The sequence below is a fragment of the Xyrauchen texanus genome, chromosome 6 (assembly GCF_025860055.1).
Source record: "Xyrauchen texanus isolate HMW12.3.18 chromosome 6, RBS_HiC_50CHRs, whole genome shotgun sequence".
Lineage (NCBI taxonomy): Eukaryota > Metazoa > Chordata > Actinopteri > Cypriniformes > Catostomidae > Xyrauchen > Xyrauchen texanus.
In genome coordinates, this window is record NC_068281.1 from 16,881,844 (window position 1) to 16,909,623 (window position 27,780).

General features: G+C 37.4%; 2 protein-coding genes across 3 annotated transcripts in view; both read right to left on the reverse strand.

Annotated features, from left to right (window-relative positions):
* Positions 1-23,034, reverse strand: part of rasal2 (RAS protein activator like 2) — a 150,474-nt gene extending 127,440 nt beyond the window's left edge. For both annotated transcript variants that reach the window (XM_052128707.1, XM_052128706.1), the window contains exon 1: positions 22,144-23,034. In XM_052128707.1, the coding sequence (XP_051984667.1) occupies positions 22,144-22,273 (130 nt within the window). In that variant the 5' untranslated portion in view covers positions 22,274-23,034. The remainder of the gene's footprint in view (positions 1-22,143) is intronic.
* A 341-nt stretch (positions 23,035-23,375) lies between these two features.
* Positions 23,376-26,057, reverse strand: ankrd45 (ankyrin repeat domain 45). Its single transcript, XM_052129258.1, has 5 exons — positions 25,805-26,057; positions 25,144-25,311; positions 24,971-25,065; positions 24,693-24,831; positions 23,376-24,503 (listed from the first exon to the last, which is right to left on the reverse strand). The coding sequence occupies exons 1-5, from the start codon at positions 26,040-26,042 to the stop codon at positions 24,472-24,474; spliced, it is 672 nt and encodes a 223-aa protein (XP_051985218.1). The 5' UTR covers positions 26,043-26,057; the 3' UTR covers positions 23,376-24,471.
* Between the last annotated feature and the right edge of the window lie 1,723 nt (positions 26,058-27,780).

Below are 27,780 nucleotides of genomic sequence, written 5' to 3' on the forward strand. Positions count from 1 at the left end.
ACTTATTCCATTTTTAGCTCATACTACTACATGCAGGAGGAAACCAGGAGGGACAGGGACATGCAAGCATACTCCTCTCCTATAAATAGCACCTCCTGAGAATTAGGCCCTACCAATCTATCAAAAAGTATCAGGAGGGGGACAAAAGGTCATCAAAAAAGCAAGGACACCCACAGAGCATGAGAGTTAAACCTGCGATTAGAGTCCACCCTTACGAAACAAAATATATGTGAATATATTGGAAAATATAATGTGATATATTAAATAATACATTTTCATATATGTGAATCTAGTGCTTATATTTTTCAATATTCTGCAATATATGCATGAACCATGTATGGCTCTATATATTCATACATATACATATACATATATAGCAATAACAAGACAAAAACTACATTTTAACATGTAATAGCTTTATTGAAACACTCAAATAATTTATCTTTCATTAGTAAACACATGGGTTTACATACAGCATTTAATGTCTCAAAAACATATTCCCAAAATCCCAACAAAGGTCCCCAAATCTTTAAAGATTCAGGCAAATGAAGAAATAAATGTAAATTCAGTGACAGATTTGCTTTCCACATATTATTTCATACTGTAGGACAAAATCTACAATCTTTTCTCTCTCTCACACACACACACACACACACACACACACACACACACACACACACACACATACACACACCTTTCAAGGCTGGTGAAACCGATAATGTAAAGATTAGTTTAATGAATCTAAGGGCTGGTGTGCGGTGAAAAAGGACTTGGATAATCTTTCCTGGGCAACCATGAGTTTACAGTAATCTCTCAGCAGTACTGTAAACAGAGCACTCAAACATGGGCAAATTCTTACATGTATTTTTTATGCTTTGTCTGAAAATGCAGACCCTCCGTAATAGAGGGGAGTGTATTTTTAACCCACACTTGCTGTCTTATAGGGAGGGGAAATCTTGCCACCCACAAACATCACCCCAGCACAGGGCCAACAAGAGTGAAGGGAGGAGTGACTGCACAAAAACTTTCCATATCCTCCTCTGTTCAAGCAGGCCTAAATTGGTCTGGGTGTCAAACAGCCAGAGTACACCATGTTATTTGGACAAGATGGAATGTAAGCGAAAATGCTCTTGTATGAATTTTCCCCAAACACAGAGCAGCCAAAACTGAATAACACATTTAATAAATTCAGCAGACAGCCCTTATCCAGTCTTAGAGTCGAAACATTCTCTATGCAAGTACATGAACGCAGACGCAAGTTGGATTTCATGTATTTTTGCATTCTGAAATGTGTCATAGCGCAATTCATAACTCGATGAAGTACACGTAGTATTCTCAGCATTGCCGAGCTATAGTGAGATTAGTGTGAACTAGTGGTCAAAATCTGCACGCAACACACAAATGGGCTTGGTCAAGTGTAATTTAATTCTGAGGTTCTTCTCTGGTTATTGCAGCATCTGTATCCCATTGTAGTCCATTCCTTCAAGCACCAGTAATTTCAACATAAACAGCACATTCATAAAAATGGTAAACATGTTCAACCAGACAGCTCACTGGCGATGCGGTAGCCAAGCATTTGCATCTGCGTTTACATGTTGTATGTCTCAGCCTTTACGGTGAATATGAGGTGAAGTGTGTAATTATTTTTACAGTCATTTCAATGGAAATCTGCACATTTACAAATCAAATCAAATCAAATCAAAATCAAATCACTTTATTGTCACACTACCATGTACACAAGTGCAACAGTAGGTGAAATTCTTGTGTGCAGTTCCGAGCAACATAGCAGTCATGACAGTGACGAGACATATACCAATTACAATAAACAACATACTTACACAAAACAATTTACATATCAAATGTACACATACTTACACAAAACAATTTACAAATCAGATGTACACATACTTACACAACACAATAATTATATACAATGCAGAATATAGAACAGAATATACAATACAATACAATAAGTGGGAGTATATGAAATATATATGTGTATATATATATATATATATATAGCAGTTGTATTGAGGAGAATATGTTGACAGTCCAGTGTGAGATTATAGCTGAATAAAGTGCAGTGCTAATTATTGATCCTGATAGATCAAGAGTTCAACAGTCTGATTGCTTGGGGAAAAAGCTATCATGTAGTCGGCTGGTGCGGGTCCTGATGCTGCGATACCGCCTGCCTGATGGTAGCAGTGAGAACAGCCCATGACTTGGGTGACTGGAGTCTCTGATGATCCTCTGAGCTTTTTTCACACACCGCCTGGTGTATATGTCCTGGAGGGAGGGAAGCTCACCTCCGATGATGTTCCTGGCAGTTCGCACCACCCTTTGCAGGGCTTTGCAGTTGTGCTGCGGTGCTATTGCCGTACCAGGCAGTGATGCAGCCAGTCAGGATGCTCTCTACAGTGCTGGTGTAGAACCGTGTGAGGATGTGGTGGTTCATTCCAAACTTCCTCAGCCGTCTCAGGAAGAAGAGGCGCTGGTGAGCCTTCTTCACAACGGCCTCGGTGTGGATCGGACCATGTGAGTTCCTCAGTAATGTGGACACCGAGGAACTTGAAGCTGCTGACTCTCTCCACCGGTGCTCCATTGATGGTGATGGGGCTGTGTTCTCCGTCTTTCTTCCTGAAGTCCACAACAAGCTCCTTGGTTTTACTGACGTTGAGGGAGAGGTTGTGCTCCTGACACCAGCGTGTCAGAGTGTGCACCTCCTCTCTGTAGGCTCTTTCATCATTGTCAGTGATCAGACCTACCACCGTCGTATCGTCAGCAAACTTAATGATGGCATTGGAGCTATGTGTTGCCACACAGTCATGTGTGTACAGGGAATACAGGAGTGGGCTGAGAACACAGCCCTGCGGGGCTCCAGTGTTGAGGGTCAGTGATGAGGAGGTGTTGCTGCCCATTCTAACCACCTGACGTCTGCCTGACAGGAAATCCAGGATCCAGCTGCACAGCGAGCTGTTTAAGCCCAGAGCCCGGAGTTTCTCATCAAGCTTGGAGGGCACTATCGTGTTGAATGCTGAGCTGTAGTCTACAAACAGCATTCTCACATATGTGTTCCTTTTTTCCAGGTGGGAGAGAGCAGTGTGTATTGTAGATGCAATGGCATCATCAGTGGAGCGGTTGTTGCGGTAGGCAAACTGCAATGGGTCCAAAGAGGGGGGCAGAACAGAGCAGATGTGATCTCTGATTAACCTCTCGAAGCATTTGCTGATGATGGGGGTCAGAGCAACAGAGCAAAAATGTGCATGATGGAAGTCCAGTGGCAAAGAATTTTCCTATACAAAAATTTGGTTCAAGTTTGGTGAACTTTGACAAGCAAATTTACTGCTTTTAACAACTGGAAGTTACTTGGTTTGGCAGTGGCCCCTGTGTGGGCAGTCCTTCGTACATAGCCACACTGAATATTGGACAAGGATATCATTTTAGCAGTGAGTTTCTTTATAACTGCACTCTCCAAGAGTATTTAAAGTGCAGCATAGAAAGAAGCTGCGTGGCAAGTAGTTTTAGCAGGTTTCACATTCGCTTCACATATGTCTACATGTCCTTCGCCTGAGGAATAAAGGTAAATATGACCGAGCCTTCATAGTGCATGACAGACAAGCAGAAAAGTGCATTGCACCTCCTACAGTACCAGAGTCAATGCTCTTTTCATTCAAACAGACGATGAATAAATATTTGTTTTACTCTCAGTGTGAAAATGTTTGTGTTTTTATTTGCTTTGCTTTTTCATTTCGCTCTTTTTGTGAATAGGCCTTTAGAATTAGGAACTGATAGGACAACTGAAGACTCTTTTTTTGGAGTGGAACTGATGAGCTATTTTTTGTGCTGCATCACTGGTAGGTTAGTCAAGGTTGCTTGTAAAAAAACATCTCAGGAATAAGAGCTGTGCTTCAACTGCAATGTGCCTTCTCTGTCTCTGTTCAGCTAAGTGGTTTTCTAAACTCATTCAATGTGCAGCTCTGATAAGACAGTAACAGACAGAGTGGAAACACATATCTAAAAGTCTTGTGTAAAATAGATGAGATAGTCCTTGCAAAATCACAATACTGGAAAGTGACATTTCATGGTGGTGCACACACACACACACACACACACACACACACACACGTTGTGTTTCCATGTTTTATGGGGACTTTCCATAGACATAATGGTTTTTATACTGTACAAACTTTATATTCTATCCCCTAAACCTAACCCTACCCCTAAACCTAACCCTCACAGAAAACTTTCTGCATTTTTACATTTTCAAAAAACATCATTTAGTGTGATTTATAAGCTGTTTTCCTCATGGGGACCGACAAAATGTCCCCACAAGGTCAAAAATTTCGGGTTTTACTATACTTATGGGGACATTTGGTCCCCACAAAGTGATAAATACACGCTCACACACACACACACACACACACACACACACACACACACACACACACACACACACACTCATGTTGGTCTACCTATCATTATGAGGACTTTCCATAGACATAATGACTTTTATACTGTACAAACTATAGATTCTATCCTCTAAACCTAACACAACCCCTAAACCTAACCCTCACAGAAAACCTTCTGCATTGTTACATTTTCAATAAATCATTGTTTAGTATGATTTTTAAGCGATTTGAATTATGGGGACACTAGAAATGTCCTCATAAATCACATTTATAGCATAATAACCTTGTAATTACTAATTTGTAACTTACAAAATTGTCCTCGTAAATCACAAAAACACGCACACACACACACACACACAAAACAATGACTAACAATTTATAAAAAAAATAAAAATAAATTGTGTACAAACAGAAATCCAATGTTGCAGGCAAATGACAACAACACACCCTGTGCAAACATTCATTCAAAATTGATCCAGACATCTATTTATGTAATGGCATCACATCAGTCGTTCTTATCTCAAACTAAATGACAAACATCTGAAACTGATTTCTTGCAGTTATGTAGTGCTTTTTGAGTTGTGGTAATGTAGGTGTACATTAGCAATGGTAAAACCAGGGATGCTTCCCACAGTGGGTCTTGGTCAATCAGACTCCAAGGAGCCTGGAGCTCCTGACCCCATTTAGACATTTTCCATCAAGAAATCAAAAGGGGCTTCTTTTTTTTTTTTTTTTTTTAGTTGCCAGATATCCTTAGGTTCTGCAAAGCTTTCAAGTGCCTTATAGAATGAAACACACTTTGGCAAGTCTGATATTTTCCTTAGGCAGTTTGCACAGTCTTGCAAGGCAGTGAAGTGTGATCTGTGACTGGTATCAGTAATTTCATTTATTTAACATCAGCCAGAGCTAACAGCACACAACGTGACAACATTCACATCCAATATTCACACACCATAATGAGCGTCAGGCCGAAACAGGACATTTCTATTCAAAGAGTAAGAGAATTCAGATGTGAGAGAAAAGTCTGACTCTCGATACAGGTCAGATAATGCAGATAGTGATTGTAATGGCTCACTATTGGATTGAAGGAATAAGGATGCCAGATCAAAACAGAATGAGTAACAAGACACATGAATTAGTATGATTGGCAACTGGATGGTTTCTGAATGGAGAACTGTGGGGTAAATGTTAGAATTTCACGAAAGCAGTAGAGAAATGTCCATATCATATTTCAGCCTAAGGAATAATATATCATCCATCTATCTATCTATCTATCTATCTATCTATCTATCTATCTATATTTAAGTAATATCACATGAGCAAGAGTGCCTACATCAGTACTGCTGTGATTCGGGCGCGTGCTGTAGGTAATCACAGCAGTGGTGATGTAGGGCCATATAGCACGACTGCGAGTGTGATATTGCTTACATACAACAGTTCAATGAACAAATCAATTTTTCAAAATCAGGAAACACAGAGTACAGTCATAAAAATGCATTGGTACATTGAACTACTTTCTTACGTGACCGATCAGAATCTGCCGTTGCTGGTCGTAACAAATGATAAGAGGATAAGTACATCAGAGCCTCTACTTTGAGAAATAGATGCCTCACATGTCATCAGCTGACAACTTCATTGAATTCTACCCACTCAACACCAGTTTCATGTACAACAGTAAAGAGAAGACTCAGGGGTACAGGCCTTATGGGAAGAATTGCAAAGAAATCCAAATTGCCACTTTTGAAACAGAAAAAAAAAAAGAAAGGTTAGAGTGGGCAAAGAAACAGACATTGGACAACAGATCATTGGAAAGTGTGTGTCATGTATCTTAAATCCATTGAGCTTTTGTGGGATCAGCTAAACTATAAGGTGCGTGAGAAGTGCCAACAAGACAGCCACAGCTATGACAAGTGCTACAGTGTCATCTGAACAAACTGACAGCTAGAATGCCAAGGATCTACAAAGATGCCATTGCTGCATGTGGAGGATTTTTTTATGAGAACTCTATTGTAATAGTAATTTTTCAGATTATTAATATCCTAACTAAACATTGTGACCAATTGAATGCCACTTTGGTGAATTAAAGTACTAATTTCCTTTCGAAACAACAAAACCTGTACATTATTCCAAACTTTTGGCCGCCAGTGTCGTGTGTGTTTATATATATATTAAGATAGTTATTTATATCTTCAGCATTAGTGTGTCAATAGGAAATATAAATGTTAGACTCCCAAACATTACTTTTGCAAATAGAAAAGATTAGAATAGAAGAACAGGGAGCCCTGCAACAGATGTCATGGCCCCCACAAAGCCCCCCACTGAACATTGTGTCAGTCTGAGATTACATAAAGAGATAGAATCAATTGAATAGATACTACTGCCTAAATAGATAGAAGAAATGTGGTAAATTCTCCAAGAAGCTTGGAACATCCTGTCTGCCAACAACTAAGAAAAACCAGGTCCAGGTGTACCTAGGATAATTGGTGCTGTTTTAAAGGCAAAGGTGGTCACACCTTTTTTTATTTTTGTATAGATTTAAAATGAATCTATACAAGTTACCTTTGTTTTTCACAATTGCCTGAAACTTTTGCACAGTACTGAATAGATATGTGTGTGTGTGTGTGTTTGTGTGCGAGTGCTGTTACTTCTTTTACACTGAAATGGACAATGAATCAAATTAAAATGAATGATAATCGTCACCATAAAAGATTATTGTCATAAAAGGCCCACTTGGTCGATTAACAGACAAATGAGCTCACCCATATTTCTGTTCCACAGTCTACCAACAGCCTTATCAATAGATAATTGCACAATTTCCGTTTTCAGATGTTCTTGGTGAATGTTCTGTTCATTCTGATTTGAAGAAACATTTCATTTCAGCATAGAATTCTATCATCTAAATTTTAATTGCTTTAAATTTTACTAACCTACATTAAATGTGTGTTATAAGTATAATTGTTTTTGTTGATATTTTTATGAAAAAGGCAAATTAAGTATCCCTAAGAAAACGTATATTTGAAACATTCTTTTTATTAATGATGATTACATTTTGAGCACTCGCATGTATTCAAAGTGCAAGGAAATAATAAATAACCTGGTTACCCCAAATTAAAGGCATTAAATACATTTTATTGTTGATATGGAATTTTTAAAAGATTTCCTATTTTTTTTTAATGACCCCTGAATCAGTATCGGCCATTGAAAAACCCACATCAATCAAGCACTATTTAAGACTTTTAAGAATATATTTAAGAGATTTTTTTCCCCTCCTTTAATAAGAATATGGGTGGAAAATGTGCTTAATTTTCAATAAAATCTTAATGAGATTCACTTAAATAGAAAATCTGTCAGCACAATGCAATCATGGCCATCAAGCCAAACAGCAGCTAAACATACCAACCATGCATCTTCCAGCACATGGACATACATAGCTGGTGTCAGCCAATCAAAAGCATGCACTGCTTATGGGCAAGGTCTTGTTTTGCATCTTGATGTCATTCTGTCCCTCATGCTTTCTCAAAGTCAGCTGAATGAAGCATTGTGTATGACAAATGTGGTCATATGTGTTCAGAGGACTGAGCAGACCATTTGTTAAACTCTGTCTGGGTAGTAGGCAGCAGCTCTAAATTAAGAAAGTATCTTCTGGTCCAAATTTTTTAAAGTAATGTGAAATGTCCAATGATTATTTACAGTAAATATGATTTAGGTGTAAAGGGGTAAATGGTCTCTACAAAGCCAATTTGTAAAAGGCTCTGTAAATAATTATTTAAATGTATATAACACCTTTCTGAAACTCAAGGTCACTTTCGAGAAATGAGAGAGAAAAAAAAAAGATATTAAAGGTAGTACATAAGATCAACAAATGCCCTAATGACCATGCTCTAAACGCCCTAGAACACACTAGCTGAACATAAAGGTGCTGCTGCTGAGGGCAAAAACTGAATGCTGAGGGCTCTGGTTCCTGTCTAAGCATATCAAATAACCTTGGCGTCACAGGAGTCTCTGCCAGTAACATGAGATTGTGGAAGTCCGGTTGCAGTGTGGCTTTTATTCACTGAATGTATTCAGGCATTGTTGCTCAGAGTGGTCATGGTGAATCAGGGCAGGCAGGTGGAAAATTATCACCATGCCTTTTACGATGAGGAAGTGCTACTGTGCCAGATCCCATTTCATTACGGCTAAAAAATATAAACAGCAATGAATTAAAGCAGTGGTGAATGTTAAACAAAAGATCCTAAAGGTTTTTCGCCAATCAGATCTCCACATCTTGCTCTGGTTCCTTTGATATCTCCATCTATCAACCGCTTTCTTCTTCATAGTTGCCCACTATGTATTTCTGTATGGTAGATGTACAATACAGGCCAGGGAGATATACACTCTAAAAATGCTGGGTTAATAATGACCCAATTTGGACATTTTGGCAACCCAATAGGGACAAACTCAAAGCTGGGTTGTTTTGCCCCATCTGGGTTGGGTTAAAAGTTTGACATCAATGCATGAATATTTTGAAGAAAGATTAAAACCTTTAATTATACATCAGTATAATATAATATAAAATCAGTATTTGTCTGACAAAGTACTCATGACTTATTAGTGCTTCTTCTAAAGTATTTGGTATTTTCAGTAACACTTTACAATAAGATTGTATTTGTTAACATTAGTTAACTACATTAGCTAGCAATGAACAATATTTTGAATGAATATGTTTTGAGTATAACGTTTTTAACCCCAATACCTGCTGTGTTTGTTTCCACAATGGAAAGCAGATGAAGAGCCACTTCTCTCTGTTGGCAAAGTGATCTTGTCTTTGAACACAGACACCAGTTCTCTTCGAGCTTGAGTCAGGATTCAAAACTGAGGACGTTTTTAGATACCAAAGTAATGAAAAAATACAAATACTGTCAGATAATTACAAACATTACTCATGGTTTTACTATAGTAAGCATAGTTTAACTATGGTATTTGTAGTAAAACCCTAGTAGCCACAAAATTAACCATGGCTATACAGTCATGGTCACAAAAATTGTATTATAGTAATTGACGAAGGGAATGAGGCATTGTGTGCTAAAGCATATGGGGAGTGACCTTCCGGTGTTAGAGCAGCCAGACAGAGGCGAGTTACCACGATACACATGAAAATGAAATTACTTCAGTGGCAATGTTTTTTTCAGTTTGAACTGAAACAGACACGGAAGAATGGTCTGTACATGCTTGTTCATGAGGTGCGTGTGCATGAACTCCTAAAAAAAGAGATTTAATGGCTTCAAGTGGGCTTTTCGCCAGTTGATACATGGTGCGGAGCTCTTTGAACGTTTCTGGATAGTAGCTTTGCTCGTCCGTTTGTTTGAGGAGCTTAGCTTGGAAGGCCAGAAAACTGCAGGAAACTGCTTCTCGTTGCCTTGAAGATTCCGCCCGCTGACTTGTACAGTAGACGGCGAAGCAGTAAAGGGCTTCTAGACGAGAGATGTATCGCTGTCTTGAAGGAAGTACATTTTGAGAAATGGTGTTTGCGCACCTGCTTTTATACCAGACAGCTTTGTGCCTAAATAGGCGGGGCTCAAACATCATAGCCAATATTAGAATATTGGCATTATTGTAGAGGTTTCAAATAGGTCATGTGGAAGGATACTCCCCATATGCATTAGCATGCAATGTCAAGTGTACCGAGTCATAAGGGAGCCATGGTTTCTGCCACACAAAAAAAAAAAATACAGTAATGGTTACTGCCATAGATATTTATGGTTACTACAATATTTCTGCAATAAAATCATGGTTAATTTTCGTAAGGATTACTAGAAGCATTTCTGGGTGTCTAGGGGCAAAATAGCTAGCTTAGATGAAAATGTTGGCGCAAGAAATTTGTTTGACACAAAAGAGCATCTGCACGAAAATCTGAAAGGTGTGCTCAAATAAATGTGTGTTAATAATGGGATAATTTGAATAATTGAATAATTGATTCCAGACCGTTGAATGTACAACTGCGGTGGTGCGTTGGTCCGTCGTCAAATATTGCTTACTGATAATTATTTACAAAATATTTTTTTAAATGACTTGCATGTCTCTAATGTCGTCTCTTGCTCTCTTCAGTCTTCACAGAGGTTTGAAATTTCATATGACATCCACAACACAGCACCACTCGGTTACAAGTTATTCAGTGAATAATTATAAACCCAAGCTAAAAACCTGAAAATGTGTTGAGACAAACAAATGTATATGTGGTTGTTATGTATTAACTGCGATATCAACGGAATAACTGAATCCAAACCATTGAAGTTTTGAAAGTAAATGCACATCCGAGGCGTAACGGCCGCTTCGTGCCGCAATGTCACTTCAGGATATGCATTAATTTTCAGAAATTCAACATTCCTTCTCCAATTATTCCTTCATATGTTAAAAAATGACTAAATAAACAACTTACATCTTCAAGTTTTCAGCGTTGGTAATCTTTCTGTCATTTGGCAGCCTTCACAAAGATTTGAAACTGTATGTAACGACATATGACGTATATGGTTTCTTTTACGTCCACTTTCCCAACCCAGAATTGCTGGGTTACTGGTTTTAAATGTTTACTAACCCAGACTGGGTCAAATCAACACAACTTCTTCACCCAACAGCCTCAACTCAGCATTTGGGTAGAAAGAAATAACATATTTTTAGAGTGTAATTCTCCCTTGACAACTTGGCTCAAATGATCCAAGATGAACTGAAGGTTTATTGATGAGTTTTTACATTCAACCAACTCACCCGTAATAAATCCCATCCATCAAGGAGTTGTGTGATAAAACACATGATTTACATTAACCTGGGGCGAAAGAACATTTAATTAATAGAATACGCTGCTCAGAGGATACACTCCAACCTTGAGCAACTTCTAATGAATTTGCACCAAACGCAAAGCATGCAGATATAGAACAACATTCTAATTGGATTGGCCTACTTACAAGCAGAGATGAGACTCATGGCAACCACAGAATTTAAGAAGCACCAAATCCTCAATGCATTTGTAATGCAAAGACATGAGCCGGTTAACAAGAGCTAGCTGTTCAGCCTTATGGGTGTTATCTCAATCAAACCAATTAAGCCAATCAATCCTGACAATCAACACTATTGGTGAGGGTGAAGTATCACTGCTGTATAGGCCTTCAAAGAGCATGCAGGAAACATGTGCCACCGGTCTAATACGATATGGTCTGACACGCTCTAATAGATAGCCTAAGAGTGGCATAAATTTCTCTATAAGATCTGTTCCACAAGGAATTAATGTTCAGATGATATAAAACACAGTAGGGAGATGTAGGACATGAGCTGCAAATGCTATATGGGGGTTAAAAAAGTCATGCCCTAAACTAATGAGCAAAATTTAATTCTATGTATAATTAATGAATAATTTTAAGGTGAGTAATGAAACCACTAGTCAATGGAAAGAAAACTAATTTGGGAAGACAAAAAAGGCAATTGTACAAGAATAATATATATATATTAGTACTGTGCAAATGTTTTAGGCACTTGTGAAAAATGTTGCATAGTGAGAATGTCTTCAAAGATAATGCCATAAATAGTTTTCATTTATCAATTAACATCTTACAAAGTCCAGTAAACATAAAAAAGCTAAATCAATATTTGATGTGGCCACCTTTGCCTTTAAAACAGCACCAATTATCCTAGGTGCACCTGGACACAGTTTTTCTTGGTTGTTGGCAGATAGGATGTACCAAGCTTCTTGGAGAATTTACCACAGTTCTTCTGTCTATTTAGGCTGTCTCAATTGCTTGTCTCTTCATGTAATCCCAGACTGACTCTATGTTCAGTGGGGGGCTCTGTGGGATCAATGCCATCTCTTGCAGAGCGACATGTACTACGATTCAAATCTTTTCTATTTGCAAAAGTAATGTTTGGGAGACTAAAATGTATTTTTCCTATTGACACACTAAAGCTGAAGATATAAATCTTAAGACAAATGTTTTTGTGAAACATCCTAAGTGCCTAAAACTTTTGCACAGTACTGTATGTAAACCCAATAGGCCAGCGAAAAGTTCCAGGTTAAAATACCATAAAATAGCCAAAATAAAATGTGATCTGTTAATTTAACAGATCTATTAGCTGAAATCACAGGACGACCCAGTGTAATCAATAAAAAAAACTAGAGACTATCAAAGATTTCATTTTTCTCAGTTTGGGATCACAGGTAATTCAAGATTGCAGTTAAGAGTGCTGAAATTAGAATATGGCTACTTCTGGGAAGGACAGCATCGAGGGCTACGGACAAATTAATGGAATGAAATCACATGGACAACAAAGACAATCGTCAAGGCAATGGTCTTCCCTGCATCAATGAATGTACATATGTGAAAGTTGGACAGTCAATAAAAATAGTGGCCGAAAAATGTATTACCTGGAATTTTGGTGTTGATGGATGCTTTTGAATATTCCTTGGACAGCCAGAAGAACAAATTAATTAATCTAATGAGAGAATTTTCATCAAATCAAGCCGGAACTTTTCCTGGAATCAATTATAAACAAACTGAAACTCATATATTTTGGGCACATAATGAGGGGAGAAGACTCCTTGGAAAACAATGGTGCAAAAACGGTCCAGTACACCTTCAAAACAGCAAGATGAAACAAAATCGGGGTCTCCTTTTTAGAGTAATAACTTGACATGGCGTCTTTAATAAGTGGAGCAAGATGCATGATAACTGACAAAAGCCATTCATCTAGTGTAGAAAAACGTTTAAATCCAGATGAAGGTGTCATGTGTAAGTCCCCTTTGGTGTAATCTCTCATCTCTCTCCTCTTCACCTGTGTGAGTTTGACTGTCTGAGCACCAGTGGGCAGGGCCAAGGGTGCATTGACGAAAACTAGGTGTTGGTGTCTTGCTGAAGAGGCAGTTCAATGCAGATGTATTTGGTCCTTGTGACATCACAAGTTCCACAAAATTCTAAACGGTCCATTTCTAAAGCTTGGTTTAAATAAATGCTATTTTCCTATTGAGGAGGAAGTTTTCAGTTCTGAAACTTATTGTTTTTTATGTTTTCTTGTATTTTTATAGTACAATGACCTCTTATATGACAAAAGATCAAAGAAAATGTGATTCCTCATGTCATGACCCCTTTAATGCTTAATGAGGAATACCAAGAGCAAGGTGGTTGGAAGCTGTCAAGACCGATACGAACAGGAGATTTCAAGACCCAAAGAATGCCCATCAATGACCAAGATAATTGGAGAAACTTTATCCATTGGATCACCAAGAGTCTGACGCTACTTAATGGATAAAAACGTAAAATAGCATTAAAAGAAAATACATTATTGAAAAAATATTCAACACCAGAATGGCATGATTGACCAATCCGAATATTCCAGAGAGCTGTGCAATACAGTAAGATACTGAGTATATCAGAATGTGCTTTGCCACCATGTTCTATATCATTTTATAAGAAGCAAAACATTTATCCAAGAATGATCACAAATGGGCCTGAAAACAGGAAAGGAGGCTTCCTGTGTTTTCAAAGCCTGGAATCCCACGACATTATCTTCCAGCCACTTAGTCTACATGAGTGAAAGGAAAGGGTGGAGAACTGATAGATACCTGCCTGTATGTCCAGGGAAAAACCAAACCATTCAACTCAACTGACCCCTCATGGAACTTAAAACCATCCAAATATGGATGACTGGCCCAGAACTATCCACATGTTCTTCTGAAAGATCCATCGAGACAAATGCACCTTTGAATCAGCTTTGTGAGAGGAAGCAAAGCAGGTGGTCTAGTAAATGGCATATACATAGCATATAAACCTCTTGTGACTACAGTGAATTCCCTCAATTCAGTGGAATTTCTAATTAAGGGTTTTTTCAAACTGAAACTTCAACACCATATAGGAGACTCACCAACATGCTGAGATGGAATACCAGTGCATTGCATCAAATCTGATTGCTTTTGGCTAGGCAGCATAGTATTGTTTTTTGTGTACGCAGCACTTTTTGTGACAGAAATCACAGAAATACTGTCATTATCCCAGTCAGTTCCACAAGAGGTAGTAGTGGAAGATAAGCTCCCCCATCTTTCCTACTTCCACCAAACCTTTAATAGGCTTAGACATAAGAGTCTTTCTCTGAATTATGCACCTCTCAATGGCATGAATCAAGCAGCCACAATCTGCATTAAACAGGCCCTAATCCATAAATGTAGGATTTAATAGACTAAAAATCACCCTAACCCAAACATTTTAATTCTCTCATCATTCACTTCAGAAACAAACCCATTATTAAAACTTTATATAAAACATTTTTTTTTTTTTTTTTTTTTTTTTAAATCGCTTCCAGCTAGCAGCCATATAACCCTGCAGCTCTTGCCTGATTGTCCACTATAGCTAAGCAGGGTTGAGCCTGGACAGTTCCTGGATGGGAGACCTCCTGGGGAAAACTAAGGTTGCTGCTGGAAGAGGTATTAGGGAGGCCAGCAGGGGATGCTCACCTTGTCGTCTGTGTGAGTCCTAATGCTCCAGTATAGTAAAGGGGACACTATACTGTAAAAAGTAATCCCCATCCATTAATTGGCTCTATAACTCTACTCTCTCGTCTCCACCAATAGCTGGTGTGTGGTGAGTGCACTGGCAGCACTATGGCTGCTGTCACATCATCCATGTGGATGTTGCACACTAGTGGTGGTTGAGGAGAGTCCCCCTATACTATGTAAAGCACTTTGGTAATGTATGTATAAGGTAATGTATACAACAGTGGAATGAACAATGGGAGTGGTGGCGTAGTGGGCTAAAGCACATAACTGTTAATCAGAAGGTTGCTGGTTCGATCTCCACGGCCACCACCATTGTGTCCTTGAGCAAGGCACTTAACTCCAGGTTGCTCCAGGGGGATTGTCCCTGTAATAAGTGCACACTGTAAGTCACTTTGGATAAAAGCGTCTGCCAAATGCATAAATGTAAATAATATGTGAGAGTTAGTTAATTTTAAACAGAAATACAGCGCTGAATGGAAGCAATTATTTAAAGTTAAAAAAAATTATAATTATCTATTCGTTTCTAACATCAACCTATTGATTTGCTTCAGAAGACATTAACTGATCGACTGGAGTCATGTGGATTACTTTATGCTGCCTAAATATGCCTTTTGGACCATCAAACAGCCAGCAGCCTGATGGCACCCGTTTACTTATATTATAAGAACCTACAAAGATTCAAATTTTTTTAAAATATCTTAATTTGTGTTCTACCGAAGAAAGACAGTCATAAACATTTGGGATGGCATCAGGGTAAGTATCTAATGAGAGAATTTTCTTTTTTGGGTGAACTACTCCTTTAATGGAGAGGCAAATCAAGGGCACATCTAGTAATGTAAACACAATTAAAATGGACTTTACGATTAGATTTTGGAAACTTATTAAATTTGACAGAGCTGCTGCTCTGGTGACCCTGAACACATAGGTTAACAATCAGGAAAACATGGCTGTGTCTCATTCCAATTTCTAGATCTCTGTGTTGTGAATCAGTAGTGCAAAGTGAACATGAATGCGGGCACTAGCAAGGGCCATGATATTGATGGGTCTTGATTCTTTTGATACACGAAAGAAAGTCACACAGGCTTGAAATATCATGAGGGTGAATAAATTATGTCAGAATTAAAATTTTTGCATAAACTTTCCCTTTAAAATGTGGCATTTATCAACATCATATCAAAAGTAGATTGAGACACACTGCATTATAACTTCACACACAACATTTTTTTTTAGTTCTTGTAATCAAAAGAAGGACCACTGGAAAAGGTTAGCCAAACAAGCTCATGAATAGGGAAGCTGGCGTGGGAGCCATTATTCTTAACAAATATATAAATAAATATATGGCGGCCAGCATCCTTATTGAGATATTTCAGCTCTGGAATGCCATGATGAACACACTGGTGCCAGTTGCTCTCGAATTTTGGATTCCAGTGCGAAGAGGTCATTCTCGGAATTGGCTGCTTACACCATAGTCCCAGCCCTGTCTGCTGACAGCTACAATGAATGAATGAGTTGCTTACAGTGGGTGGGCTGGGGTGTGGGGTGTAGTGGGGCACTCATCCTGAGCGACGGGGCCCAGACAGGGTTGCTGCAGAGTTTTAAAAAACAAATGTAAGACTTTAAGACCTTTTTCAAGACCTGAACAGATAAAATTAATACTGTATCCCCAAAACAAACCCATACAATCTCAAAATAAATAATGTATCACAGACTCTTACTTAAACAGGCAGGGGCACACATTCAACATGGCCTTAACATTGTTTATCAGTAAAACAAGGTAAGATATATGCAAGTTTTAAATACTCAAGACATGTTTTCCACATATACAGTATATCACATTAAAATTGGTTGATGTACCATTATATAAATGAACACAAATTAGAGGTTGAAAGATATTGGATTGTGCTGATTCAATAATGTGTTGAAAGAAAGCCAGTTCATCTGCCAATATTTTTTTTAGTTGGTAGCCTATTTTCAATTTTCTTAGTCTTTTCTTCCTGTGATGGGGAGGGCCAGACAGAGGCTACAAGAGTCCAAATTTAATTAAATTCCAGATGCACTTTATGGGGTGGTTGGTTGGGATTTGATTCATAGCATGGAACCTTTAACTTTAAAGGGACTCTTATTTGTTAAATGTTTGCAATTCACTGCTTCCAACTGCTCATTCAATCAAATAAGGGATATAAAATGTGCACTCCTACAATAATTTACAACATATTACAATATATTCAATTAAAAGTAACCATTGTCATATTTCATAAACACTCTATCATCATCATCATCAACAGTTGATCTTAAGTGATTGTTTGTCATACATTTCCGACATGGCATAATGACTCTGAACTGCTGAAAACACTCACAAGCCTGTGTGCTTTGAGAAAATACAACAGTGCTGGGTTTTCACTTTGAAGAACGCAGCACATGCATTTATTTAATTAAAATCATTTAAGATATTTACAAATTTTTATGACCTTACATTTTGGAAAACTGAATTTAAGACATTAAGACTTTTTAAGGATACACGGGATCCCTGCCAGATCCGTCCGCCACCATCACAATTCCTCCATTCACTCCTCCCCCTCGCCACCCTCTCTCAGCTTCCTTTACAAGACTAAACACATCTAATCAGCAGCATCATGAACACTCAAAGACATTCACTTTCATCCACCGTAGCAGAACATTCTCAGTCTTTTCCATTTCAATATAAGGGCCACAATGTAAGATCAAGCTTAGCATTTGTTGGTAAAACTTTTGAACCATGCGGCAGGCCCAAACAGAAGCCAAATCTGACAGTCCTATCTAGGAACCCATCAACCTTGAGCCTTAGACAACTGTAAATGACAGCCTGGGAGGAAGTATAGGCCATGTCATTTATTTCCAAATTTTCAATAAGATAAACCAAATCATCAACAAACCCCTATGGTTGCATATAGGCTGGCTAATCAAAAGCAAATTGCCTTTTTAAACACAAACACTGTTTACTTTGCAGCCTGATCTCTAAATTGCATGATTGTGGTGACATTTTTGCAAAATTATGTTACGTGGTACACTACGTGTATCGCGGCAGTTCCGAGATGAAATGTCGCTAAAAGTGACGATGTGGTGCAAGATGAGAGTAAAATGTTCTCCCAAACAGATTCTCTATTGAGTATTAAATAACAAAACCTACCTCATTACCCTAAACCTTTAACCTTAACCTAACTGATTGTGTCATAAAAAGCAAATGTAAGATTAAAAACAGATGAAGTTTTGAAGGTTAATGATTATTCGTGTTTAAAATCAACAAAACCAACCTCCCTACCCTAAACAATAATGACAACGTATCAGATAAAAAACCCAATTGCTGAAGCAACCAAATCATTTTTGGTGCTTCTATGACACTTTCGGCAAACATGTTTGTGCAAACCCGTACCTCACTCTTTTGCATCGCAAGAGCAACGCTCCATCAATTGACTTACCATGCAATTTGATTGCAGTAAATAAAGGATTTATGCTCAATAAAAACAGACATTTTTGCCTCTGCTTTCTGAATTTATTAGTCATTTTAGTGTAGGAGAACCCAAGTAAATTCTTGGTGACAGAATCACTTTGGATTACAATGGGTGTTTGTGATGATATGCAGCTCTGAATGCGAACACTGATGAAAACAATCAAATCAGAGCATGAAGTCTTGTAGGTTCTTTAATAAAAAAAACTCATTGGTCACTGGATAAGAACACAAGTATCCGCCTCAGTGACTAAACTATTTTCTCTATCATGTTTGATCTGCTTTTCCAGTTGTCGAAGTCATTAACTTGGCAGGAGTTCTGTTGGTCAAGGGATTAACAACCTCCAGCTGGTAGATGTTTATGAACAATTCACCTCACTCCAACTGTCCGGAGATTACGTAAATTAAGACTACACCTGAAATACACTGGAAAAATGTGCTAGTGTGATGCCGGCTTAACGTGATTCTATGATACCAGGTTGTTACTATGGACACTAACTGCTTTTGAGTAAGCCAGTTGGAGGATCTAACCATGGAACATGAACTATAAAAGAACTGTCTTATTTCCCCAGACAGAAAAACATAAAGCTATAAATAGAAAACATCATCCCAGTAAAAACAAGTTACTGGATGAACGATGCAAAAAAGAAAGCCCTTAACTGCTAATGTTTTAAAACATCACTGTGATTCACTTCCGCTCGTATCTGAGAAAGTGATGTTTAACATGAAGTGCATGTAGCGGTCCTGGCCATTTAATTATGAATGATATGACATCCATGCTGAGGCCAGCCTTAATGTGAGAGGGGGAAGAGGTCTGACTTACCACTAACTTGTCTGTATGGCACATTTCTGTCTCACCAATACAGCGCTGTTTGTGTGAGCTTACACCAATTGGACAGAGTTAAAGACCAAAACCAAAAGAAACATCACATTTATGTCATAGGGTGTTGAACAGAAGTGTACTGCAAGAGAATGGGTGAATTATTTAAGACTTCACACAGCATCTAGAATTTAACTTTTTCCCATTGCAGGCCTAGAAAATAAGAAATAAGAGTTCCAATGCTAGCGCCATATTCTGCCAGTTGAGCTAAAAGGAATTTTTATTTGCAAGTTTTCTTTAAATTCTTATTTTTGGACATTTTAAATTGGGTTGATTCACCTGAGTAAGTATGGACACAAATTGAGATGAAGAATAAGCAGCAGTATGTAAACAGAACTGGATGTCCTCTTTTTCATGTGAAGTCCCTGGTTTCAACATATACAGTACATCTTTAAACAAGAAGACAACAGGCAACCATGACAACAGCCCCTAGCAACATGTCTATAGGGTCTACACAACCTTATAGGAGCTTCACTGTGCCTTCATTTAACACACTTCCATGGCAACATATTAAGTAGCAATGGCTTATTTTTGCCTTTTTTTATTTTTCAGAAAAAAATGTGTCCATACACAAAGACACATGAACAACCCTTTCCACAACACATGGAGCTGTGACACACAAAGGCTTAATTTTCATGTTTGTCAACAATGTGATAAAACCTTTGCCTATTCCTCACTGCACCCTGTCTTCTGTTTACTCTACATGCACATTGAAAACCATATCAACATCCAAACCCATTGTGTGACCAGGATTTCCTATAGAGATGGAGTGGTGGTGGCGTAGTGGCTAAAGCACAGGGCTGTTAATCAGAAGGTCGCTGGTTCTAACCCCATGGCCACCACCATTGTGTCCTTGAGCAAGGCACTTAACTCCAGGTTGTTCCAGGGGGATTGTCTCTGTAATAATTGCACTGTAAGTTGCTTTGGATAAAAGCGTCTGCCAAATGCGTAAATGTAAATGTAGAGCCCTTCCCTTCACCACAACACATAATACACACATCTGAACATCATTTACTCCTGTCATTGTAGTATAGTTTTTAAAGAAACAATCATACTAAAGGAATCCATAGACACAAAAGTATTGCAGAAGAATGAAAAGACTAACAGTTTCAAAGGCACAACATCTGTTTGTTTATTCCCACTAAATAGTAACATCTCCAAAATACTGCCATACAGCTTTCTATATGAAGAATATAAGAACATTGGACCTGACCTCTGGGTCTAGTATGGGCCACATTCAGGGAACAACATTAACCATTAGGCCAACATGCTGATTTGATTTTCTTAGAGGTTTCAGTCCTTTCTGACAATTGTCTCTGTAAAGCTTTACCACAGAAGACACTGAATAGGCTAAAGAATTTTTTTATAAAATTACAATTCCCCAGGTCGTTTGTTAATTTTATTATTTTATTTTGCCTTCAGGTCATCACCTATATCGAAGACTTAAGATGAACGGGTGACTCTCAAGATTCTGTGAAAAAAATTACCTGGACAGGTCATATTTAAACCTAAATCAATACAAAATATATATGAAATTATAACTGTACAAGGAAAATGAGGCATACATTCAGGATCATTAAAGGACTTGTTCACAAAAATGTTTAATTCTCTCATCATGTCTCTAACTTGTATGACTTTCTTTCATCTGTAAAACACAAACAAAGATATTTTACAGGAGATACTGTGTCTGTTTGTCCGTACAATGCAAGTGAACGGTGTCTAAATTTTTATGCTCCAAAGCACATGAAGGCAGCATAAAGATAAGCCAAAGATAAGCCATATGTATAGTGGTTTAATCCATATCTTTCGAAGGAATTCAATCAGTTATGGTGGAGAAAAGACCAAAATGTAACTCCTCATTCACTATAAAATTTTCCCATTGCAGTCTCTAGGCACGATCATCATTTCAAGCTTGATTACACTTCCTAGCACCTGACGCATACACCGAGTGGTAGTTGTTGCTACAAAGTGTAACTGAGCTTGACAACATGATCACCAAGGACACTAAAGATCAAGATTTATTTACATTTTGGGCTGTTTCTAAACCAAAACAAATTAGACTTCTTCGGAAGACATGGATTAAACCACTGGAGTTTTCTGGATTACATTTATGCTGCCTTTATGTCCTTTTTGGAGCTTGAAAATGTGGACACCATTCACTTGCATTATGTGGGCAATCAGACATCATATCCCCATTAATATATCTTCGTTTGTGTTCCACAGAAGACAGAACCTCGTACTAGTTAGAGATGCCAAAGATGAGTAAATGATGAGAGGATTATGATTTTAGGGTGAACTATTCCTTTAAGATTACTTTCATTATGACATTACTTTCAGGCCACTTTGGCAAATTTTACCATAAGAAGACTGGGAAGAGAAATCTGCCTGGGATTTTACATAGGCCCCGTTTAGCTGCCGGCCCACCGGGAAAATACTCGAACTTCCCAATGGCCCGTCTGCGCCGGCCATAAAGCGTCGGGGCACATAACTTTTACTCAATTGATTATGATGCTTCTGATTGTTTTTTTTTGTTTGTTTTTTTACATTGTATTGCAGAATTGGCAACAATTAAAGACAGTACCAATGGAGTACTAGTATGATATATATATATATATATATATATATATATTGCATCGCTGTAATGAGAATTGGGGCGTAACTGATGAAAATAATGCCACAATGTAAAACTCAAATGGCTCTAAAATATAGGCATCATTCTCTATGTGCACACTATAATTTTTTGTTTGTTTCTTTTGGTTTGGAACTAAAATATGACCAGCACATTTATCTGACAGGTTTCACGAGAATCACCCAAACACGCTTGAGAGAAATAGAGCAGCCAGTGAATATCACTTACCGTACACCCGAACCCATCCCTGTTGTTGGCTAAACGAGTCCATCAAAATCCCATCGACCACAGGATCTAAGGACATCATGCCTCCCTGAACCGAGTCCACGTCTCCAACAGCCATTAAATCCGTCTCCATGCAGGATACACCTCCACGGTAACCTCCAGGTAAAGAAGCCAGTCAGACAGATTTCCACGTTGTGTTTGACGAAGACTAGTGTGGAAAAAACAACCTCAGTGCTTTCCGTCCTCTTGTGTTGATTTAGTGATACTGAGTTTAAAACCATCCAGATAAATCAGTCGTAAATAAATCCGGATAAACTAGCGACAGCAGTACTACCATATAGCCTACAAACTCCTGGTTAAGACTTTTCTTTGTTTAACAGTCGGAATAAAAGATTATACACGTGCGATCTTAACCTCTGTTTACATTACTGGACAATTCATCTCTCTCTCTCTCTCTCTCTCTCTCTCTATAGGCCTACATATATATATATATATATAAACAATACAAAAAGCGTTTGGTAGAATATGTATACACACTTTAAAACCCCCAAGTTCTTCTTATCAAACGCACGAATTTGCGAAAGTTTCACATCACCCTTGTTCTCTGAAAATGAATTAGTAGCCAAAAGTTAAAAACAGACGAATAGGCCCAACGGATGGATTGGTGTTTCTTTGGCTTGCCTGTGTCCATAAGTCAGGTCGTGGCAACAGCAGTAATAATGGAATTAGTCCAGACGTCGGCTTTCATATTCCTAAATCGACAGCAGGAGTGTACTTATGGTTATTTGGAGAGAAAGAGAAAATGCCAAAACAGAAGCAAATATCTGTTTATTGTTCTGTTGTCCACTTAAAGTGTGGTGCGTTGTTTGGGACTCCCTCTCTTCCTCCCTGTCCTGCGGTGAGGACGAAAGACAGCCCTTTCACACTTTAAAACCCAGACCGCTTTTCCACCTCAATCACATGCCATTGCCAGCCTGTGCGCTGGGATTCAGGGAAAACCAGAGGATGACAGAGGGACTCGATGAACTCGTATGTTTTGAAACTGCTTGTCAGATGCCCATTTTTAGCTGCTTGGGCACCACAGTTTCCGCTCTCATAAAATTCAGTAATACATAATATGTTTGCTGAACGCAAATAAGTACGAATTTTCAACAATATTTTCAACACATATTTCTTTCTTAAAAAAAGAAAAGAAAAAGATATTAATTGCAATTGCATTTTATTCCTCGAAAGAACATATTTTGTCGATATGACCCCGTTAGCTTCATCATCAATTGCAAAAAAATTATTTGTTTTAAGGCAGAACACGAAAAGAAGTCGTTTGTCTCCACCTAGTGTTCATTAAGTGCATCACAAGATCACTAAACTGACTAATATGTAAATGTAATAATAACAATAATAATATGAAATAATATATATATATACATATACATATATACATATACATACATATATATATATATATGCACCATTTTGGTGATAGCATTATGGAATTTAGCATTAGGATGGACAATAACAGGGTGTACAGTCAGTGAATAAATTAGCCACTACATGGTCTGTAAATGATATATCTAGCAAACATATTAGTAGATTTATATTGATTATTTTATTTCTGTTCACATAAATATATTGAAATTCAAATTTGTCCCTATATCTTCCTTTAACAGAGTGGATGTGTCATGCTTGACCACATATGACTAACATCACAAAATAAAAGAAAACATAAAAAACAATAGAGTTATGTACTAATAAAACAACTCAAAATAATTTTTCCTGAAAGCTGATATCACCTTCATGTGTGTGATGTAATTTCATATGTCTTCAATTAAAGGTCACAATATCAAGACATAACAGTGTGGACAATAAATTAAGGGACACACTCACATACAAAAATTCCTCTTTCGATATTAAATTGACACATTTTACACAAATCAATACATGTTAGTGAAAGAATATAATACTCAACACTTGAATGGGAAAATTATTTTAGTACTTATTTTTGTCAAAGATGATTGGCGTGCAGGGGACAAAACTATTTCAACAGTGTGTTGTAACATGATACATTGACTTTATTATTTTTACTTAGCCTATCAGATGAAAGTAAAATTCTAAATACAACAAACTGTCCTGGTAAAGAATTGTAGGAATGACCCAACCATCTGATGTTAGACTAAACAGTATTGGTATCTATGTGTAAAAGGGAAAATAATTATCCTTAAATAATATGTAATATAAGTATTACAATTGAACAACAATATGCCTTTGGGCATTTGTTTGTGTGTGTGTGTGTGTGTGTGTGTGTGTGTGTGTGTGTAAATAAAAAAAATAGTTCTAATGCTTTCTTGGCTTTGCTGTGGCTTCAGCTGTGAATAGAAAAAAATTGGTTGCAATTTCAAGAAATAAAAATAAGACGTGATATTACAAATAAATATATAAAAGAGACACATTGTACAGACATGTACTAGTTAGAAAGAAAATGTGTACATTTAATTTTCTCTGCTATTTGAAAATTATTGAAGGTTAAAAAAAGTTATATAAGCTATAATACTCACACTGTGTGTTGAGTTTGACCAGAATAGGTGCAAATACATCATCAAGGTGTTTCTTCTGTTCAATGAAGTCTTGCATTGTTGGATTTTTGGCATTTTGTATCCAGTCTGATTTTGCTGAACAGGTGTTTATACATATGTTCTAAATACAAGCAGACACATAATGATTACACAAACTTTACTTTTTGGTTTTCTAAAATTTTTGCACAAGCTTCAACCACTTCACTGGGGATGATAACATGTTGATATATATTGTTAACACACAATGAATAATTCATTACCTTGTCCTCCTTATTGAGCTTTCCTTGAACTTTCTCTGGATCAGCGATAGTGTCACTGACTTCAGATATTAATGCTTGCAGACTTTGTTTAGCCTCTGTTGGGGACATTCACCTGCTTTAATCATAATATTATTTGACCGGAGTAGATATGTTTGCATGTTTCACTTTCTCACCAGCCCATGCGAGGTATTCTGCGCAATCCAGTTTGTCATAACGTTGGGCCATATCAACTGGCCTTTCTCCACGAAAATTTACAGAATGTAAATCAGCTTTAAGCTCAACCAATGTTTTCAAAGTGTCCAGCTGACCCCACATGGCAGAACAATGCAATGGTGTGTAGCCTACCAATAGACCATATTATTTATTTCATTATTTCGCAATAGATTACATTATTTCAAACTGTCCATTAATGCAATGGCTTGTCCATGCTTTTAAATGTAGTCACCCTCATGTCTTTCGAAAACGGTATGACTAGTACCGTTCGAAAACGGTATGACGGTATGGTAGTGAATGGTGACAACAACAGTGCTTTTGTGTCCGTTTAGGAGCTGCACATTGATTGATCGCAGTCATACTGGTTTGGAACTACATGAGAGTGAGTAGATAATGAGAGAATTTTCATTTTTGGGTGAACTATCTCTTTAATTAAACCTAGTTTTGGAGACATATTTACACCCTGTTTTATTATCCTAAATAACAACACATTTGCAAACTACTTTTATTTATGCGGTGCATATTAGATTAGATTCAACATATAAATATAGTCATAGTACATATTTAGAGTACATAGTAAACTGCTTCAGAGCTTCAAGTAGCCAAGCTGTAAGTAATTACCGCGCACGGTGAGCTCATTGACTTCAGCTCCGCTCTTTACAAGCTCGCGCACGATCCCGCTTCGTCCTAACATGCACGCTGTTAACAGCGCATTTCTCCCCACCTCATCTTTTTCATGGAAAATATTCGGCGATAGGCCATTATCCGAGGGAGTCACATTTTCCAGGAGACTCTTAATTCCCTCTACATCTCCATCTAACGCACACATAAACACAGTTTTCTCCTCAACTGAATTCATTGTGTCTTGCGGAAGGGTGACGTTGTCAGTGTTCTGTCTCCATAGCAACCACGAAGCGACGTTGTCAAAGTTGTTGTTGTTTTTTCGTTGGCCACAAGATGTCGCTCTTGTTTCTTTTATGAAAACAAGCGACGAGAATATTGGTCTGGCGAACTGGAGCCATGAATTGTCCATGTCACATTTAATGATTGTCTTTCAGTTGAAATATTATATTATCGTGTCTTGGTGAGAAGGTTCATAGAAAAATAATAACAGAAAACTTTAAGCAATTAGATCAGCCCTTGGGATATTTCTGTTACGTTAGTGGTAAAATGCAATTATCAAACAGGAAATCAATAATTAATGGTGAAGTCTGTTCAGCTCCATTCCCAGCCAAGGGTGTTTAGATATACATAAACGAAATCATGTTGGATCATTTTACATAAAGAAGTAGAAACTGAATAGCCTCAATGGGAACATTGAAGAAAAGCAGGCTACTGGTATTTGAACAAAATATAAAGCTATACATATATAATATGTTGAGTACAGGTTGGTCTTATCATAATCAAGATATAATATGCATAATGGGAAATACATAGATTCGACCCAGAATTGATTTGCTGAAAAGTACAACTATGCCAATTGCAAACGTATTGTGACATATTTAAGACATTTATTCCATTAAACCTAATGCAAATGTTGGTCAAAAATGACCCAACATCTAGTTTGTAAGACTAGATTTTTTTATACAAACCTTTTTTGATCTTCCACTCCAAGAATTCCGCAATTAAGGTGTCTTCTAACATGTGAACTGATTTTATTTTTATTTATTTATTTATTACAAGAGAATTAGCATCACTACCCCTAGAATACATATGTGGGTCATACCCATGTGTTTCCTTTGTGACTCTATTTTTGTAAAGCGTTGTTTTTTTCTTCAGTTCCCATTCTTTGTGTCATGAAATATTTGTTAAATACCATGTTCACGTTAAGTATAGAAAGTTGTCATTCAGTTGTATAGCAAGTATAGAACGCTGTCCATTTCTTCGAATTTTTTTTTCAGTACACCCACCACAACAAATATAGATACAGAGTAATGTGTTAAAATGGTGTCATACAGAAATTTAGATGACATAATATCTCATCTGACTAATATCTCAAGTTTAAAACTATTTCTTTGGTAATACATATTTTATTTTATTTTGTTGAGTCATTTATACTGAAATTGACAATGTGTCTGAAAGTCCTTCAAATGTAATATAAAATATATCAGTTGATAATTAATAAGTATTTTTATTAAAAATAAGCATCTAGATTTCATCTGGGTCTTTTTTGACCCACATATGTATTTAAGTGGTATGAAGTTATGCTTTCTAGGATTAACATACACTGTTCCACTGTCACCCAACATCACTTCGTCTAATATTTTACAGTCACTTTTTAAATGGAATGGAGAGGGGGAATAATTATAAGAAAATAGGGACATTTCTTGTGGATTGTGTGCTATATTTAATCTAAAATGTAAAATAATCAACTGAATGTCTTAAAGGTCATCTCTCTCATTAGAATAAGGAATGGAGAGTGGTCAACTGACAGGGAATTTTGTGAGAGTGCAAATTCAATTTTTTAAACATGTAACATCTTTGTCCTTTCGAACAAACAACAAGAACTTCCTCATTTAAAATCAGTTGTCACAAGTAAAATCAGTTGGCTAATATTTAACATAAAAAAGGCACGATGTAATGATTTCCTCACTTGA